Genomic DNA, 18,128 nt, shown 5'->3' on the forward strand with positions numbered 1-18,128 from the left:
AAAGAGTTGTGGGAAATGAAAGTGAATGATTTGCTATCAACACTGGAAAAATTTAGCAGGTCAGGCAGCATCTATGGAGGAAAATGGACTGTTGATGTTTTGGGATATTATTAGTTGCTGTTTGGGAGATCGATTAAGCCAAAGGGTCAATGAACTCGATTTTGCTCAGGGAAGTCTATGATCTTTGTTAGCTCTGTTACAATTTTTCAAATGGAAGTCATTGCTTCGTGAATTACACCTCTGCCACTGAGGTGTATAATTTGAGAAATGACATGTATATTGAATAATATTCTAATTAGCCAATGGATCTCATGCAAAACATTAACCCCAACACTCTGCATTTCAGTCTACTAAATACCTATGAACATGGACTGATGTTCCCAAGCTAAGTACACTGCTGATTCAATAACATTCCAAGGCCCTTAATGAGTTAAAGGTAGAGATGTGTGAACTCTGCCATTTTATTTGCATGGAGATATGGTGGTTTTCTCTTCCAGCTTCTGTTGCATTGCATCTCTATTTTAAAGAATAATTCAAGTAAAATGCTTTTTATTTTCACAACAAAACTGAACTGTTCTGTGCAGGGCATTGCATTCTTAATGAATAAATGTGGAGTAATGGGATTTGCATTTTTCCTCCTATAATATTTCAGGCAAAGTATTATTATTCTGCATATGTAAAGGATGATTTGACATGGACTAGATGGGCTGAAGGGCCTGTTTCTGTTCTGTAGGTGGTAGCAATAAACAGCCCAGGGCCTCAGCAACATCCTCGAGTTCTCTGTACCAATTATTCCTTTTCTTTTATCTTCCTCCTTTACGCTGTAAGTGACAGTACGGGAGCTGCACGGTTTTTTTGTTGCACAAGTCATGACTGGGAGCGTGGAGATAGTTGCAGATAGGAAGAAGTCTCGCCCCTCGCCCCTCACCCTTCACCCCTCCCCCTCACCAACCAGCCTTCCTTCGGCTTTGACGTCATGTGTGCTCCTTTCAGTTGCCATGGTAACCTATTCCCCAGGCCCTCTGTCTGTCTCATCTGGTAGGTTCCACAGTGGTACAGCCATTGGACTGCACAATGGTTTAACACGGATGAAGGCGGTGATTCAGCAAAGTCTCTCTGCTCTCCAGCACTTTTTTTCCTTCCTTCCCCTCTGCATTTCGATCAGCACTTCCTCTCCGTCCCGCTGTGCATCACCCCTTCTTGTTTTTGATATATCTTTTGTGAACGACAAAATGTTTTGAATCGAGATTGCGGTGGAGGACTGTTGCGTACTGGTATTCTCTACAGTTGGCACGGAATGGTAGGTGGATGATGCTGATGCAGTGTGCTAACCTGCTAAGGGTGGGGTGATGAATATTAATTGCAGCAAAGGTTAATGAAGTAGTCTACGAGGATTGCAAACTGAAAGCATCCCAGTGAGTGCAGCGGGATGTGGCCTTTTTCCTATCAGTGATATGCATCGTTCTGGTAACTGTCATTAGAGAGGGACACATTGGAACCAAATAATGTGCAAGCTTTACATGCAACCACAATCTATTGTATAATTGCTACCGGCAGGGAAAAACTCATGCTGCAGTGGGATTTATCCCAAGCAAAATTAACGTGTTGTGAATTGTGGTAAAGAGATCTTAACATCCTTCAACCCTTGCAGTTAATGATACATATAATTACTGATTTGTTTTAACATTATTTAGTGACGATTCAGCAAGTTTTGATCTCAATGGATGAGATTAGGATCTCAGGAATGATTGTCTCATTTTTAGATTATTTTTGAATTAATTGGCATATTAGGTCACGACTGCTGCTTTGGTTAGTATTTTTAATCAAGGCTGATGGCATATGCTGCAGGGGAATGGAATCATTTTATTCCCGCTGGTATCCTCTGCCTGCTATAATTACAAGGACAAATGAACCTGTATGGTGTTATTAATTCTATTTGACAAAGTGGTGATGCAAATCATTTTCCTTATTCCATCATTTGGAGCATCGTGCTTACTATTTGAACAGGTTATTGCTTAGTTTCTTAATATCTGTGTGTTGATAACAATAAGCTGGTGCTGGCCGAGAGGTATGAACTACCCGGACTGCATTCTTTATTCATGCCCGGGAAGGCATTTTGTTCAGTGAGGATGTTGTGATTTCTTTCCGTCAGAATCTCTGGGGGGAGAGGTATATGCAAATATTGCAAATGATCATGACCGAATATGGATATACAACTATCTTGTTTAGAGACCATGATGGTGTCTTTAGATGTATACGAGTTCAGAATATGTCTTTTTACAGTTTTCAAATGCATTCAATTCAGATCTTGGAGACTTGATACCTAGAAGTGAAAGATAGGCAACCTACAGTCAAATGATCCATTTTCTGGTTTATATGCTTGCATTAATTGTAAATGTAGGCAAGTCATGTTCTGCCGTGACTGGGTGATGTAAAATGCATACAAAGTTCCTCCTTTTTTGTAATACAAAGTTAGTAAGACTATGAGCCATTTTCAGACCTCAAAATGATTATATTTCTAAATATACACTGAAAATGTAAAAGAAAAATGAAGGAAGATCACTGTACAGCGCAGATGTCAAGGATTTAATTCCAGGAGCATGCAGTTTTCTTTAGGTATCAGTTCAATGGCCATGCAGATGGTCAGAAAATAGTGTAAACATAAATGAGAATCATTTTTATTCTGAGCATTATATTCTGTTGTCCTCTTATGTTACAAATGATCAAATTATTGTAGGTAAAATTTCATAGCAATATAATATTTAACATATTTTACTTTAAAACTATTGGAGCTAGAGTCACAACACTTGTTTACAAGACTGATTTTTTTATCATATCTTCACATTCACACATTAAGAATAATATAATGTTGGGGAAGAATTTGGAGGTTAATCTACAATTAAATACATCACCTCTGTGGCCATAGCCATCACGGTACCAGCTTCTGGTGTGTTTCCTGGATCTCAAGTTTCCAGGTGGAAGCATTCTATTGCAAAATCCATTTGCCCACAGTTGCACTTTATTGACCCTCTCAATACAGTAGGCAGGAAGAACACTCACATTTCCACCCGTCTGTGTATCAAGAAGCAGATGCCTTCAAATTAAAAGCCCATGAATCAAAAAAGTTTGCAAGAACAATTCTCCTGAATCGTTTGTGGCCTCAACTCCCAGTGGGCATTTCACTCATCATTTCCCAGACCTGCTTGCACTATGTGGAACAAATTTTCAAAAGAGCCACATCCCCATTGGGATCTGGATTAGGGAAGAGGGTAGATGGCCTTCTCAGCCTCACATTCAAGGCACCTACTTTATGTTTCTGGTGATTATAGCCTGCTACCTGCTGCTGTTAGTCATTATATGAGCAGTGCCCTGTGTCATTGGTCAGTGCAGTCTGCTGCCCTCTGTCACTGGTTAATTTGGCCACTTCCTCAGCTATTGGTCAATGCCCTCTGACACGAGATTATCATGAACTACTGTCCTTTGCCACTGATTAATTGGGCTACTGCCTTGTGGCCAGTTGTTACAGACTTCTCCCCTCTGTTATTAAACTAATAATTGCTAAAAGCTTCAGGTTGCTGTCTTCTTCTAATAATTAGTGACTGATGCAAAAAGGTTTGGATTCCATTGGCTCTTGTTAAGTGTGTTTGAATTGTATTGATGAAGGGTCTCGACCCAAACCGTTGACTGTGTATTCTGTTCAAGTTCACGTTTAATTGTCATTCAATTATACACATCTATACAGCCAAACAAAACAGCATTCCTCTGAGGCCAAGGTGCAAAACACAGAACCAACCGTCACACACAGCACATATAGTTAAGGTAACAGAAAAACATAAGGTCACAAAATATATAGCCCAGTCCCTGAGTGTAGTGTCATGGCCAGTAGATGGCTAGTGTATGGGGTGTTGTCCTGGAGCTCTGTTTCCGCAAGACAATGCAGACGATCACAATCCAGCTTGTCTTCCACAGAGTGAACACTGGAGGGCAGCACTGATGGGAGTGACCAGCCCCTGACCCAGCACTCTACCAGACTGTTACTAGGAATAATAGTCTACTAGTCGATAGCTGCTAACTGACTTGTTGAGCTCCTCCAGAATTTTGTGTGTGTTACTCTGGAACTGTACTAAGTTATGCGTATAGCATTCACATGATGTTATTTCCTCCAAAATTTTAAATGAAGCTTCTAAGCCATTTCTTTAATGCATGATCAATGCTGTACAACTTAATTTTAGTGGGTTGTGTGGTAAGATAAAGGTGGGTGGTTGGTTCAATGGAAGACTTCCTCCATTGCGCTTGCAGTGCATTACGTACAAAGCTAGGCAGCGAGTTAAACACCTTCTCAAAAATCACCTGAACTGGAAGCTGTCTTCAGGGTTCTTCATGAGAAAACTTTGAAACTGCAGAAAGTTAAGTAAAACACATATTAGATTCAATACAGAATTGTTGTGCACCTTGAATATACTAATACTATTGATTATTCTCATGACCAGTGTTAAACTAGGTAATGCACACATGTAACATTCTATAACTTTGCCTTGAACTAGAGTGAACGTGGTGCAATGTTAGCTTAATAGCAATGAATGATAAACTTAATACTTCTTTCAAAGTACATCTATTAAATGTTTACCAATATTAAGAAAGCTTGAGACTCACACATATGTTTCAAGGCCAAGTAAAGAATGAATGGAGATAGGTTACTTTGCACTGTGTTTGCTCCAAGTTGAAAGTGAAATGAACCCGCGCAGGAAATGATGTTTAAAAAAAACCCAGCTTGCTAACAGGAAATGATGTTTGTACAAAAGAATGACTTACAAAACGAACGGTGCCTCGAGAGGCAGAACACTGCCCTCAGGGAAAAATACGCATCTAGCATCAGGAGCTGAAATTCAAGCAAATTATAAAACTATATAAACAAGTAAAATAATTAGAAAATTGTGTTAGACAATCCTTCTTTGAAAATTTATCTGGTTTACTAATATAATGCCCTGGATAAGATTACTACTGTTATGCTGTAGGAATTTCATTTTAGCAGTTTCAGCAGGAGCAAAGTGTCCCCTGGTAGAATGTTTTGGTTTCGGCCAAAAGTAAGAAGCCCTGCTGTTCAGCTTAGGATTGTTGTGTCAGACAATCAGGATAGTGGAATTGAGAGAAAGTTCTAGAGAGAGAGATTTGTGATGGGCAGTAGTCTGGTTTGGGGTTCTTTAGGTGGGACAGGAGGGAAGATGCTTCAGACGGTTGTGGGAAGGAAAGTCCCTGTTGCAAGAAGTACTTTGTGTGGATGAATGAATGGTCAAAGGAGGAAGGGTAATAGTGTGTGTGTGTGTGAGATTGCTCAAGATGGTTTTCAAGCGGAGTTCAAAACGTTAGCAGGAGTTTTCGTGCAGATTCTGGGTCCCACACATGAGTAGGAAATACACCCCCGAATACCTAGTTTTGGAAGATAGGAGCTCCAATGTTTGTGCACATTTAACTGGTTTACTGCAATGGGCCCCTTTTTCTTTTTCTTTCTCTTTAATAACTTTGATAAAGCTGAAATTTATAGATAATACTTTCTTCATAGTTTAATGTGGTGTACAATCTGTTATTTCTTGCTGACCGATAACTGTGTATAGGTGATATTCACACAGCATTTGCTCAAATCGAGGTTTCTTTAATCGGAGCATCACAATGTTCCTGTTTGATTCTCAAATCATACTGACCCTAGACCTATATTATTTATGAAAGGTGGCCTTCTCACCACTGAGTTACGTAGTTGTTAGCAGAGCTGGTTAACGAGCCAGGTTTGCTTACAAGCCTAGTGAGGGGTCTACACTTACAAAATAAGGAGCTTCTCAATTTAAAAAATGGTGCCTTCTGTTCTTTCAAGGTCTGCAATTCACTAGGTGTAGTTCAGGTGGAGTGCTTGTTACTTGCATCTTCAACAGGTTATCTCTTAACACAAGCATAACATTTCTGTGCTTAGTAAAGGCAAAATTCACAAGAGTAGAGAGGGCCATTTCATTACTTAGAGATTTTCAGCATTTAATTCAACTACACATTCTCGATGTCATGTACCTCTTCTCTCGAACCTCTCCCCATTGTGTCTTTAGTTTGCTGTATAGTAAGAATGGAGATCCAACATTGCCAGGGATGGAGATGCATCGTTGGATGTGTCTGTTTACAATAGTTGTTACTGGCTGCGTCAGAATTGTTAAAATCAGGGCCAGTTCTTGACTGAAACAAGGATATCTGGTAAGAACAAAAAATCTGCAAGGCACTCTGCTTCCCCATTTGTCTCCATCTACCTCTTGTTGTTTTCCTTGCTTGTTTCTACCAATCAGCTAACTGTCCCTTTTTCCCCAGCTTCATCCCTCTTCCCCCCCCCTGCAACTGCCTATTTCCCAACACTCCTTGGTCAACCAGCCCCCATCTCACCCTCCTCTTCTCCTCTTTGTACTGGCTGTCTTCCTTATACACTCTTCAGCCCTGAACCACAATCTCAACCCAAAACGTTGGTAATTCCTTTCTACCCCCAGATACTGCTTGACTCACTGAGTTCCTCCAGCAGTTTCTCACTCCAAAAAAGAAACATGTTTTTAAAGGGCTTTTCTCCAGGTTGTTTGTGGCAGTGTTAGAGAATGGTGCTTAATTCTTGGAAAGTCTGGAGGGATGGCAATCCCAATTATTTCTTTTGCGGAAATCCTGCAGAATTTTCTGGTAGAAGGAATCCTTGACTGGAGCTTGCAAGGAGAAACCGGCCGGTTGATCACTTGCAGAATCAGAATCAGCATCAGGTTTATTATCACCGGCATGTGTCATGAAATTTGTTAACTTAGCAGCAGAAGTTCAATGCTATACATAATAGAAGAAAAATAAATAAATAAATAATATAATAATTAAGTAAATCAATTACAGTATACATAATGAATAGTGCAAGAACAGAAATAATATATATTAAAGAAAAGTGAGGTAATGTTCACAGGTTCAGTGTCCATTTAGGAACTGGATGGCAGAGGGGAAGAAGCTGTTCCTGAATCGCTGAGTGTGTGCCTTCAGGCTTCTATACCTTCTTTCTGATGGTAATATTGGAAAAAAGGCATGCCCTGGGTGCTGGGGGTCCTTAATAATGGATGCTGCCTTTCTGAGACACCGCTCCTTGAAGATGTCCAGGGTACTTTGTAGACTAGTACCTGAGATGGAGCTGACTTAAATTTACAACCCCCCTAGCTTCTTTCAGCCCTGTGCAGTAGCCCCCCCACCTCACCTGCCCATACCAGACAGTGATGCAGCCTGTCAGAAGGCTCTGTACAGTACTTCTAGAGAGGTTTCTGAATGTTTTTGTTGACATACCAAATCTCTTCAAACTCCAAATGAAGTATAGTTGTTGTCATGCCTTCTTTGTAGCTGCATTGGTATGTTGGGACCAGGTTAGGTCCTCAGAGATCTTAACACTTAGTAACTTGAAACTGCTCACTCTCTGCACTTCTGATCCCTCTATGAGGATTGGTATGTGATCCTTCATCTTACCCTTCCTGAAGTCTGCTATCAGCTCTTTCGTCTTACTGACGTTGAGTAAAAGGTTGTTGCAGTGACATCACTCCATTAGTTGGTATATCTCGCTCTTGTACGCCCTCTTGTCTCCATCTGAGATTCTCCCAACAATGGTTGTATCATCAGCAAATTTATAGATGGTATTTGAGCTATGCTTAGCCACACAGTCATGGGTATAGAGAGAGTAGAGCAATGGGCTAGACACACAACCCTGAGGTGCACCATTGTTAATTGTCAGTAAGGAGGAGATATTATCATCATTCCGCACAGATTCAGGTCTTCTGGTTGGGAAGTCAAGGATCCAATTGCAGAAAGAGGTACAGAGGCCCAGGTTCTGTAGCTTCTCAATCAGGATTGTGGGAATGATGGTGTTAAATGCTGAGTTACAGTCAATGAACAGCATCCTGACAGGTGTTTGTATTGTCCAGTGGTCTAATGCCATGTGAAGAGCCATTGAGATTGTGTCTGCTATTGACCTATTGTGGATATAGGCAAACTGCAGTTGGTCCAGGTCATTGCTGAGGCAGGAGTTCAGTCTAGTTATGCCCAGCCTCTCAAAGCATTTCACTAATGTATTAAGGCAGCTCACATTATTCTTTTTAGGCACTGGTATAATTGTTGCCTTTTTGAAGCAAGTGGGAACTTCCACCTGTGACAGTGAGCTTGAAAATGTCTTTGAATACTCCTGCCAGTTGGTTGGCACAAGTTTTCAGAGCCTTACCAGGTACTCCATCGGGACCTTCTGCCTTGTGAGGGTTCATCCTCTTTAAAAACAGCCTAACATTGGCCTCTGAGACAGAGATCACAGGGTCATTGGGCGCAGCAGCGATCTTCACAGCTGTAGTTATACAGGTGCCCCCCGCTTTTCAAACGCTCGCTTTACGAAACCTCACTGTTACGAAAGGTCTACATTAGTACCCTGTTTTCGCTTTCAGAAGGTGTTTTCACTGTTGTGAAAAAAAGCAGCGCGCGATAAAAATCAGCGCGCAAAAAAAAATCAGCGCGCAATAAAAGGCAGCGCGTGCCCCGAGCAGCCGCTCTCCCCGGGATTCGGAACTGCATTCTCACCGGCATTGCTTAATCACATGCCTGTGAGCAGCCGTTTGCAAGATGAGTTCTAAGGTATCGGAAAAGCCTGAAAGAGCTCGTAAGGGTGTTACACTTAGCGTAAAACTGGACATAATTAAGCGTTTCGATCGTGGTGAATGAAACAAGGACAAAGTGAGTTTGGCTTGTGGAAGCTGACGAAGATGATGTTGAAGAGGTTTTGGCATCCCATGACCAAGAACTGATAGATGAAGAGGAAAGGATAACAATCAAAACTGAATGCAGTAGCGAAAGTGAAGTCGCCCAGGAACTGAACGTGAAGCAACTGCGTGAGATTTTCGCTGCAATGATAAAGTACAACTTTAATTTTGAAAGGGTACGTAGGTTTAGGGGGTATTTGCAAGATGGTTTGAGTCCTTACGAAGAACTGTACAATAGAAAAATGTGCGAGGCTCAGCAGTCAAGCAAGCCTTCCACATCAGCCACAGCAGATGACGAACCTCAACCTTTGACATCGAGGCGGGCAGTCATAGGAGAAGATGAGCCGCCTGCTCTAATGGAAACAGACGATAATGAGGTGACACCCCAGTGTCCCACCACCCCAACACCCAGGCCGCGGACAGATACTGTACTGATTCGTGGAGAATGCAGCAGTAGCCGGGAGGCACACAGCACATCTTTAAGAAAAAAGCCGAAATAAACATGCTAATTAATTAGGTGCCGCCCAACACGTAAATGTCGACCAAGATCAAAGGCGATGCAATCGGCACTGATCTGGGCCGACAATTACGTGCCGGGCAGCACCTAATTAATTAGCATGTTTATTTCAGCTTTTTTCTTAAAGATGTGCTGGATGTGTCCCGGCTACAGCTGGACCCCTGCGTGCCTTGCGGCAATGTATCGCTCGGCGGCCTGGAGGATGGGAGCCACTGCACCACCCAGCCTGCGACAATTTAGTCTAACACACCATCATCAGTGTGCTTGGCACTGTCCCGATTCCTGTAAGTGATACTACACTGTACATACATTATTTCTACTTTATATCGGCTGTGTATTTTTACATGTTATTTGGTATGAATTGGCAGCTTCATAGCTTAAAGGTTACTGGAGAGAGTGTTTCTGTCAACAGCGCTTGCGTGAGATTTTCTGCCGAGAGCGCTTGCGTGAGATTGTCGCTTTTGGTAGGTTATTTTTGGGTCTGTGAACGGTAACAAAATTTTCCCATATAAATAAATGGTAATTGCTTCGCTTTACAACATTTCGGCTTACGAACCGTTTCATAGGAACGCTCTACCTTCGGATGGCGGGGGAAACCTGTATTCCCCCTTTCAAAGCGGCATAGGAGACATTGCGGTAACAACAATCTCAATGTTGGAGCAGGACCTGTCATATCCATTCTTAGACTGATTTATTCCTACTAATACTCACTGCAGTTCACAGAAGGCTGAAGAAATACCTAGTATTTTCTGGAACTTCTGAAATGAAAATGGCCTGGACCCTGCAAGAGAAGGGTTTCCAAGGGACAGAAAGGGTCACTGTGGGAGCCCCAAGTCCTTCTCCTCACCTAGTTCAACCTTTATGAAATGCTGAGTGTTGGAGGTGCTGGCGCCATCTTGGAATCTCCAGATGGTGCCAGCAAACAATGCGACCAATGGCAATGTTCCGTGGACAAGTCACAAAACTAAATCTTTTACTTCCTCTTCTTTCAAATTTGATTCTACTACTAAAGTGTGTGCAATTGGAACCTGTAATTTACATTTTGATGGTGTATTTTTGGGCCGATTGAGTGATTTGCTGCTTTGCAGTCTCCAAGGGAGTTCAGTGAGTTTTGGAGTGGAGTGTGCAGCCTGAAGGGCTGGATCTTTGGACATGGGGCAGGAGCTCATGGTTGATTCCATTGCTGCTCTCTGAGATGTGGGGCAAAGTTGAAGTCGAGGGAGTTTCTGTAGGACAAGTGCTTTCATTTATTCTGTTATCCTAGTCGTACCTTGGCAAAAAAAATTAGTCAAAGAAAAGAAAGGTTTGCCATACAGTATAGAACTGAGGCAAGGAGAAATTTCTTTACTCTAAAGGGTTGCAGATCTTTGTAATTGCTGGCATCAGGGCCTGTGGTGTTTAAGAATATTCATCTGAGTTTAATACATTTTTAGACATGAAGGAAACCAGAGAATTTGGAGAATCAGTAGCAAAGTGAATGAGGTGAAGGATCAAGGATCTTAACAGATGACAGACCATACTTGAGTGTGCTTCCATTTTTTTAATATTCTGTTACCTGCTTTAAGAATATAGTCAATAGGTGGTAAATTATGGCAGTCTGTAAACATTTCTTCTGATTTATTTTTGTTCAAGCAATTCAGGAAATTACCCAGCCTCCATTAGAAACCTTTTGCAGAGCACAGCATCTGACTTCAGTTCACCAGCTGAATCTAATTTTTGTAGCCCTCTGTGGAATATACAAGGATGCCTATCATGTAAGGCAGCATGTCCTATTCTAATATGGTTGCAAAAGTCTTTGTTCCAACAGCAATTTAGTCACCAGAGGCTTGTACAGACTTCTTTACAAACTTTGCAAAATTCATTATCCTGGGGAATTCTGACTGTAAATATATGTAAGGAAGTGATGCTAGGGCTTTTAGGTCAGGAAAAATTTTAATGTGACACACTGCTGACCCATCCCTTTGTGTAAAAAGCATCCAAACCAGTGCAGCTAACAGTGCAAGCACATAGGATCAACTTGCATTTATTTTAACTGGAATCCGGAGCCTTGACTATGCAGCATATTTGCAGACCTCCCATTTGCTGTCAGATCTCAGTTGTGGGAAAGCTGTATACTCCCCATCGTGAAAGCTCCTGGAGAATGCATAAGTGATGCACTCAGTTAGAATATTTAATTGGTCAGATCTGTTTAATTTTTCACCTAGTTGCTGACAAAGCAAATAGAAATTTGTAATCTGTTTTAGGTGAATGATGAGCAATGATATTAATGGTCTTTCATTGAAGCAGAAGTATATTGGCTATGAGTGGGACTAAAAGGAATGAAATAGAGTCACCAGTAATATAAATATTATTTCACTGAAGCAGGAAGATATTGGCTATGAATGTAGCTAAAATGAATGGAATAGAGTTAGCAGCTTCTGAAAAGTAAATCTACTTCAGCAGCATACTAGATTATGATGGATTTACTCTCCTGTACAGAGGCTTGCTTAAAGTAGTGTTTCAACAACAATAAAGCTTTGCATTCTTGTTGAAATCTTGGTCTTATTCTCCCAGTTGCCTCTATACAGTATTTGAAAGAATAATAATTTAGGTATTGAAGTCAAAACTAATGCCTTAGCATTTGTTCCTTCAAAAGATATGCAAGAAAACTTGCAATGAGTATTTTTTGCTAAGAAGAATGTTGGTCAAGGTGTTGATACTGATTTGCTTTGAGTAGTGCTTTTGCCATTGTAATATTTCTTATGGGCAGAATCTCAAAATATTCTGTGAGAATCTTTCTGCCCTGATGCAGTGCAACACCCTGAGCTCAAATACACCGGATTTTTAAAGACCATTGGCTAGAGGGAGCATCCAATGTAAGAATGGGAGGGGAACAAATCTGAAAACTCATAGTTTAATCAAGGTTTTGTAGTGGACATTAGAGTGTAAGATGAGGTGGGAACAGAAAAGTGAAGTCTCTTTGTGACTCCAGACGTAAGCAAAATCTGCAGAACCTACTCCAGCCTGTCAATCCATTGTAGCAACACTACATTTAGTGAACACTGGGTCACCAGTAAGGGAAACTCTTCCCCATAAATCCCTGTCTCTCCCCAAGTGAGCTTTGTTAGAGACCTGAATGATTTTTATCTTCATGCTTTATTAAAGTTATTTCAACGAAATGCTTGATTTCATATGCACCGCTGAAAGATAATGTAATGTCCCAGCCCCACAGAAGTCATTAAACATATCACCAAAGATGGAGCCCGTTTGTCCTCTCACGCCATATTTTGGAATAAGGGCAGCAGATGACGCCAGTACAGTTGATGCCTTGTAGCACATCTCTATCAGTGTCTAAGCCACGATAATTTTGGAAATGGTTGCGCACCATTGTAGTTTTAGCAGTTGCATCTAATCACTCCTTTAAGGATTCCTTGCTGGGTCATTCTATGTTGACTCTGTGCAGATCTTGTACTGGATTTCAGTTTTGATTCTTTTGTGGGGCTTCCACTCACTTCAAGCTGGAATGATGGATGATCATTTCCAAAATGTTGGAAAGGTTGGACTGTTGTTGAGATGCGCTAGAAGGTAATGGCTAGACTGCTCTCATTACTTATTCTGTTTCTAAAGAATGGTAAGGTAAAATAGCTAAATGGGTTCCATTTGTGACCTCTGGGTGTGGTGATAGTCATTATAATCATTAAACATAGTAGCTGTTCTAAGCTGGCAATATTTTTTGCTAAAGTAATTGAAAGAAGGATGTTGGTCGAGGTGTTGATACTGACTTGCTTTGAGTAATGCTGTTGCCATTGTAATGTTCCTCGGAATTTGCTGTCAGGTCTTAGATAATACTGACCAAGAAAATGATCCTGTCAGTGTCTGAAGGCTCTTTGGATGCTTCATCTTTTGACCCTGGGCACCCTAAGTAAAGCACAGTAGTGATATGGCACATGCTACCGAATGGTGTAGTCACACTTTTCCCCCTCCAAAACTCCATTATTCTGGGAGTGCTCCAAGGAAGGTATCAGAGAAGCCCAGAAATACTAAACACTGTGGGCAGTCACAGGAGTGAGAATGCTTCCATTTGATTGTCAGCAGTCATATTGGAGCCTTTATTAGGGGTTGAGAACTAGACTCAGATTTGGGCCTTGGGCAGGGGTCCCTTCCAGACTCATTTGGATTTCTTTGGAAGAGTGATTAGGAGAATTTGGAAGTTGGAGCATTGATCAGGGATATTTGGAGAGAGAAAATCAGTGAGTGGAACGGATTGATGGTGCGATGTAGCATGAAGGTGTCAAAATAAGAAAATGCACCTTTCTCAGTGGAATTCTCAGCCTGGGTTCAGAATTATAAATGAATTGGAGAAGAGTTGGCTATCATTGATAGGGAAATTATTTATAATTTATTAATTTTGGTACGGTGTGAAATAGGCCCTTCTGGCCCTTCGAGCCTCACCACCGAGCGGTCCCTAAATTTAACTCTAGCCTAATCATGGGACAATTTATAGTAACTCATTAACCTACCAACCAGTATGTCTTTGGACTGTCGAAGGAAACTGGAGTACCCAGAGGAAACCCATGTGGTGACAGGGAGAGGTTACAAACTCCTTACAGGCAAACTGAACCCGGGTCACCTGTACTGCAAAGCGTTGTGCTAACCCCAGTGTAAAAGACTGCATAAATTACAAAATAAACATATTCTTCTCGGGCATAAAAACCCAAAGGGCAAAGTGATTCATCCGTGTATGACAAGAGAAATTAAATACAGCATTAAAGCAAATAAATGGCTTACGTAGTTGTCAGAAATGGCAATAGGCCTGAACATTGGGAACATTTTAGAATTCTTCAAACGACAACAAAGAAACTGAAGAAAAATAAGATTGAGTATGGCCATAGGGAAGTGAGAAATGAAAATGTAAATGTCATAATAGGTAACAAGGAAGAGATGAGCAAGGGCATTTATAGGCACTTCACAGACAGAGACAGGAGAATGTATATGGAGAATAAAGAAGACAAACTGAACAAGCATTTTGTATATATCTTCATGGAAGGAGACACACAAAACCTGCCTGATATGTCAGAGTCAAAGATGTGGTGCAATTTGACTTGAAAATTTTTGCACTTCTATCCATCCTAAAAATAACTGATTTTCATAACACATCACAGACAAATCTGCAGTAAACATCAGAATTTCTAAGCTATCTTATCAAATGTTTTGGGTGTTGATAGTGAATTAGCAAGGAATTGGAGTCTCAACTTGCGTGCTTAAGTTCTACTGACTGATTAAAATCTTTTGGCCCAGAGGTGGTGCTATTATTGGTTGTTACTGTATATACTGTAAATATATAATGTCACACTTTCTAGCTAACACATGTTTAACAGGCCATAGTTAGACAGATCTATAGATTTCCAAGATGAATAAGGTATCACAAAAGCCAAAGCTTTTTATAGAGTTCCATTGCTTAAATAAATAGTTCTAAACCTGAGAAGACGTTTGTCCATGGAATGAAATCTCTGTGCAGACTTTTACTTCTAAGATATATATTTTTAAGAAATAATCACTATTTCAGCCTAATTTTGTCCAATTCAGGGAGAATGACAAGGTCTTGTTTTCCAAAATGATACTGAGGAAACAACATGCCTGTTAAGGGGAGCAGTTGGAGAATCTGCGATTATTCACCTTGGAACAGAGATGTTTAGGAATATATTTTGTTGAGCTGTTCAAAATTGTAAGTGATTTTCTTGGACCAGAAAGAGGAAAACATTTTCCTCTTGCAGAAGGACAAATGACCAGAAGAGCAGATTTAAGGTAGGGGGCAAATAATCCAACTGCAAATGAGGGGATTTTTTAATATTGGTCAGCTAGTTTGTTAGTACAATCTGGAGTGCACTGTGTGAAATAGATGTTTCATAATGTCTAGTGGGGTCTTGTATACATACTTAACAAAATTTGTTTAACAAAAATGGAAGGATTGGAAGAAAGAAAGAGGGACCAATTGGTTAGTGCTGACAAAGAGCCATCAATATAGGCTGAAGCACATTATTCAGTGTTCTCATTTCATAGAATCCTTGCTTTAATGAAGAATTATTTAGTTTTGTGTGTAGGACTGGTAAGAGGCAGAGTCAAAACAGAAGCTTATTCTGTCATGGCTGTTGATGCCAATTCCAAATTAGATTGCGACTGAACTGGTCTTGGATCAATACTGCAATAAAACCGCATTGGCAATAGCTTCACAGAGGGACTGGTACAACTAACTGATCTTCTATTCATAAAATGTCCAGTTTCTGATTGGCAAGGCACTTTCTTCAATTACCTGATTCCCTTGCAGCAGTTCATCTCCTTTCAGAATGGATGGGTTCATCAGATTTAGACTGGCTCAGAATCAGCAGTGGATACCCTGGGATAAGTACTGGAAAATCATAAGTAGACCAGTGTTGGAGAGTGACTAGGAAATCCCCATAAACCAGCAGTGCAAATTATCACACTGTTGAGTAAATGGGTATTTAAATACTCATAGTGCCAAGGAATATGGAACTAATACTTTTTATTGGAGGTTTCAGGCCAGTAAGTATTAATAATTGCTGCACTTATTATGTTTCAGATTATTTCCAGAGAAGTTAAAATAGTTGAAAAAGATTGCTGGGGCTCTGTATGAGTTTTGGTCTTTCCCTACTATCAAAAGTTGAGTGGAAAATACAATCATAAAGTACAGTGGCTTAGCTAAAACACCTTGGAGAAAATTCCTGTGCTAAATAAGGGATGATGTTCCACAATTTTGAAATCCTTACAAGGAATCTTTATAGGAATTTCACTTGTGGGGAAGTTAATCAAATTTTTGCACATGGAGAAGTATGAGTTGATCAAAGTGAACCATTGTGATTGTTTTGTAGATCAAATTGTGGAATTAATTGAGTTAAATTTTCAGTGATGGTCACTAACTACCAATCTGTAAATATTTTACAAAATGACTTCTACAGATCTTTTTACAAAGGGTCATATCAGAGATAAGTGAAACCAAAGGTAAGCTAAATTGGAGGTAAGCTCATAATATGGATAATTAATTGGTGAGAGTTAGAAAACAGAGAAAGGGAATGCGCTCTATCTGGGGGATTTGGAAAGTGCTCTTCCCCAGGAATCTGTACTTGGGCCTCAACACCACACGGTTTGTTAATTATGTGAGATTAAGTTTGATATACCAGCTGGCAGATGATACTATGTTAGAACAGATGGCAGCAGCAAATAGAAAAGGGGCAAAGACAGAATAAACAATTGGATAGAGATGTACTAACTGAAGTTCAATGAGAAGAAGTGTAGGAACATTACTTGGCAACTCAGAGAGTCAAAATAGAACACCTACAAATAATAGGAAGCAGACATCATGGAGGTGGAATTGATTTAGATTCCAAGATCAGAAAGAATTAGCAGCTGGTACACAAAAGTAATTTGATCAAAAAAAAGGATAATATGCTGTAGGTTTCTTGGAGAGTGGAACACAGAAGAGAATATATGAAACTTTAGTTGACCATATCAATCTAGCCAAGATGCAGTGGCTTCTATGGAGTCAACCAAAGGTGTTATTGTCTTTTTTGCATGTGTTCTTTTTCAACTGCAAGACCCTGCTGGATATTAAAACTTAAAAGCTCTTAATCAGTGAGTTACTCATTGGTGGAGAAATTGAAGGAGCTGGACTTGGGGACTGTGAAGCTGCCTGTGACAGAGGGGCATCGGTGCGTGAAGGTGTGCAGTCTAACAGTGAATGATCATCTTAGTGGCTTTTCTTGTGAATGAAAGACCCTTTTGGACATTGGTGGTGTGGAATGCTGTAAGTACAATTTATTGGTTTATTGGTGAATGGTGAGGGTGGATGCCGGGGGAGCTGAGTGGCTTGGTCGTACTGAGGACTAGGCCTCATGCTGCAATGTCACCTGTTTGCAACTGCCCCAGGGGAGACATTGGAATCGGCCGCTCCACCAGAGTGCTGGTGGCAGTGTGGTGTAGTGTCCATACTGGAATCGGTGCTGCCCCCAGTGTTCACTTGGCAGAAGACAAGCTGTATTGCGTTCACTTGCAAACTGCTACATGGACTCAGGGACTTGGACTTTTTTTTGTGTGACTACATTTTACTGCTATCTTGTATGTGCTTTGCACTGTGTATACCTTTTTGCACTTTAGCCGCAGAGAAAAGCTATTTCATTTGGCTGTGTTCATGGGTATTCATGTATGGTCCAGTGACATTGAACTTGAATATATGCAAAATCTTAATCAGCAACCCTTGATCCTGAATGATTGAAGTACGATCTTTCTGAGCTATTTAATATGATAAAGGAATTCAATAAAATCTATGTACAAGGTAACTGAATTGTTTGAGAAAGGAATCTAGCAAACAAGGATCATGGTAAGCTAGGCCATTCATGAGGACACCTAGAAAAACTTTTCACATAAAGGCCAGTGAAAACTTCTGAAAGTTCAAGACTGAGATCAGCAGATTTTTATTTGGTTAGGGTACAATGGAGAATCTAGTGGTATTGGTGTTGCGGTGAGAGGATATGTACAGAAGATGAGCAAATCTGCAGATGCTGGAAATCCAAGCAACACATACAAAATGCTGGAGGAAAAGTAGACAGTCGACGTTCTGTGCTGAGACCCTTCATCAGGTTCTGTAAAGGGCCTCCGCATGAAACATCGACTGCTTACTCTTCCGTAGATGCTGCCTGGTCTGCTGAGTTCCTCCAGCAGAGATCTGCTAGCATAATGGCACAAGATGATGGAACTGGGTGGGCTAGTTGGATGCATTTTTTTTCAGATACCTTTGTCCATTATAAATGGAAGCAGAAACTTGTTGTATCATAGCTAGTTGT

The 18,128-nt window shown here is 40.6% G+C and overlaps 1 protein-coding gene across 10 annotated transcripts in view; it reads left to right on the top strand.

Annotated features, from left to right (window-relative positions):
* The window catches only part of mapk10 (mitogen-activated protein kinase 10), a 353,081-nt gene that overhangs the window by 90,108 nt on the left and 244,845 nt on the right, over window positions 1-18,128 (top strand). For 4 of the 10 annotated variants that reach the window (XM_072253117.1, XM_072253112.1, XM_072253121.1 and 1 more), the window contains exon 1: window positions 1,060-1,300. The exons of the other annotated variants lie outside the window; for them this stretch is intronic. Coding sequence is in view for 1 of the 4 variants with exons in the window: in XM_072253116.1 (XP_072109217.1) it covers window positions 1,298-1,300 (3 nt within the window). In the remaining 3 variants the exon portion in view is untranslated. Of the gene's footprint in view, window positions 1-1,059; window positions 1,301-18,128 lie in introns of those variants that run through there. 10 annotated transcript variants of the gene reach the window in all.

Source organism: Mobula birostris, chromosome 3 (genome assembly GCF_030028105.1).
Source record: "Mobula birostris isolate sMobBir1 chromosome 3, sMobBir1.hap1, whole genome shotgun sequence".
NCBI lineage: Eukaryota > Metazoa > Chordata > Chondrichthyes > Myliobatiformes > Myliobatidae > Mobula > Mobula birostris.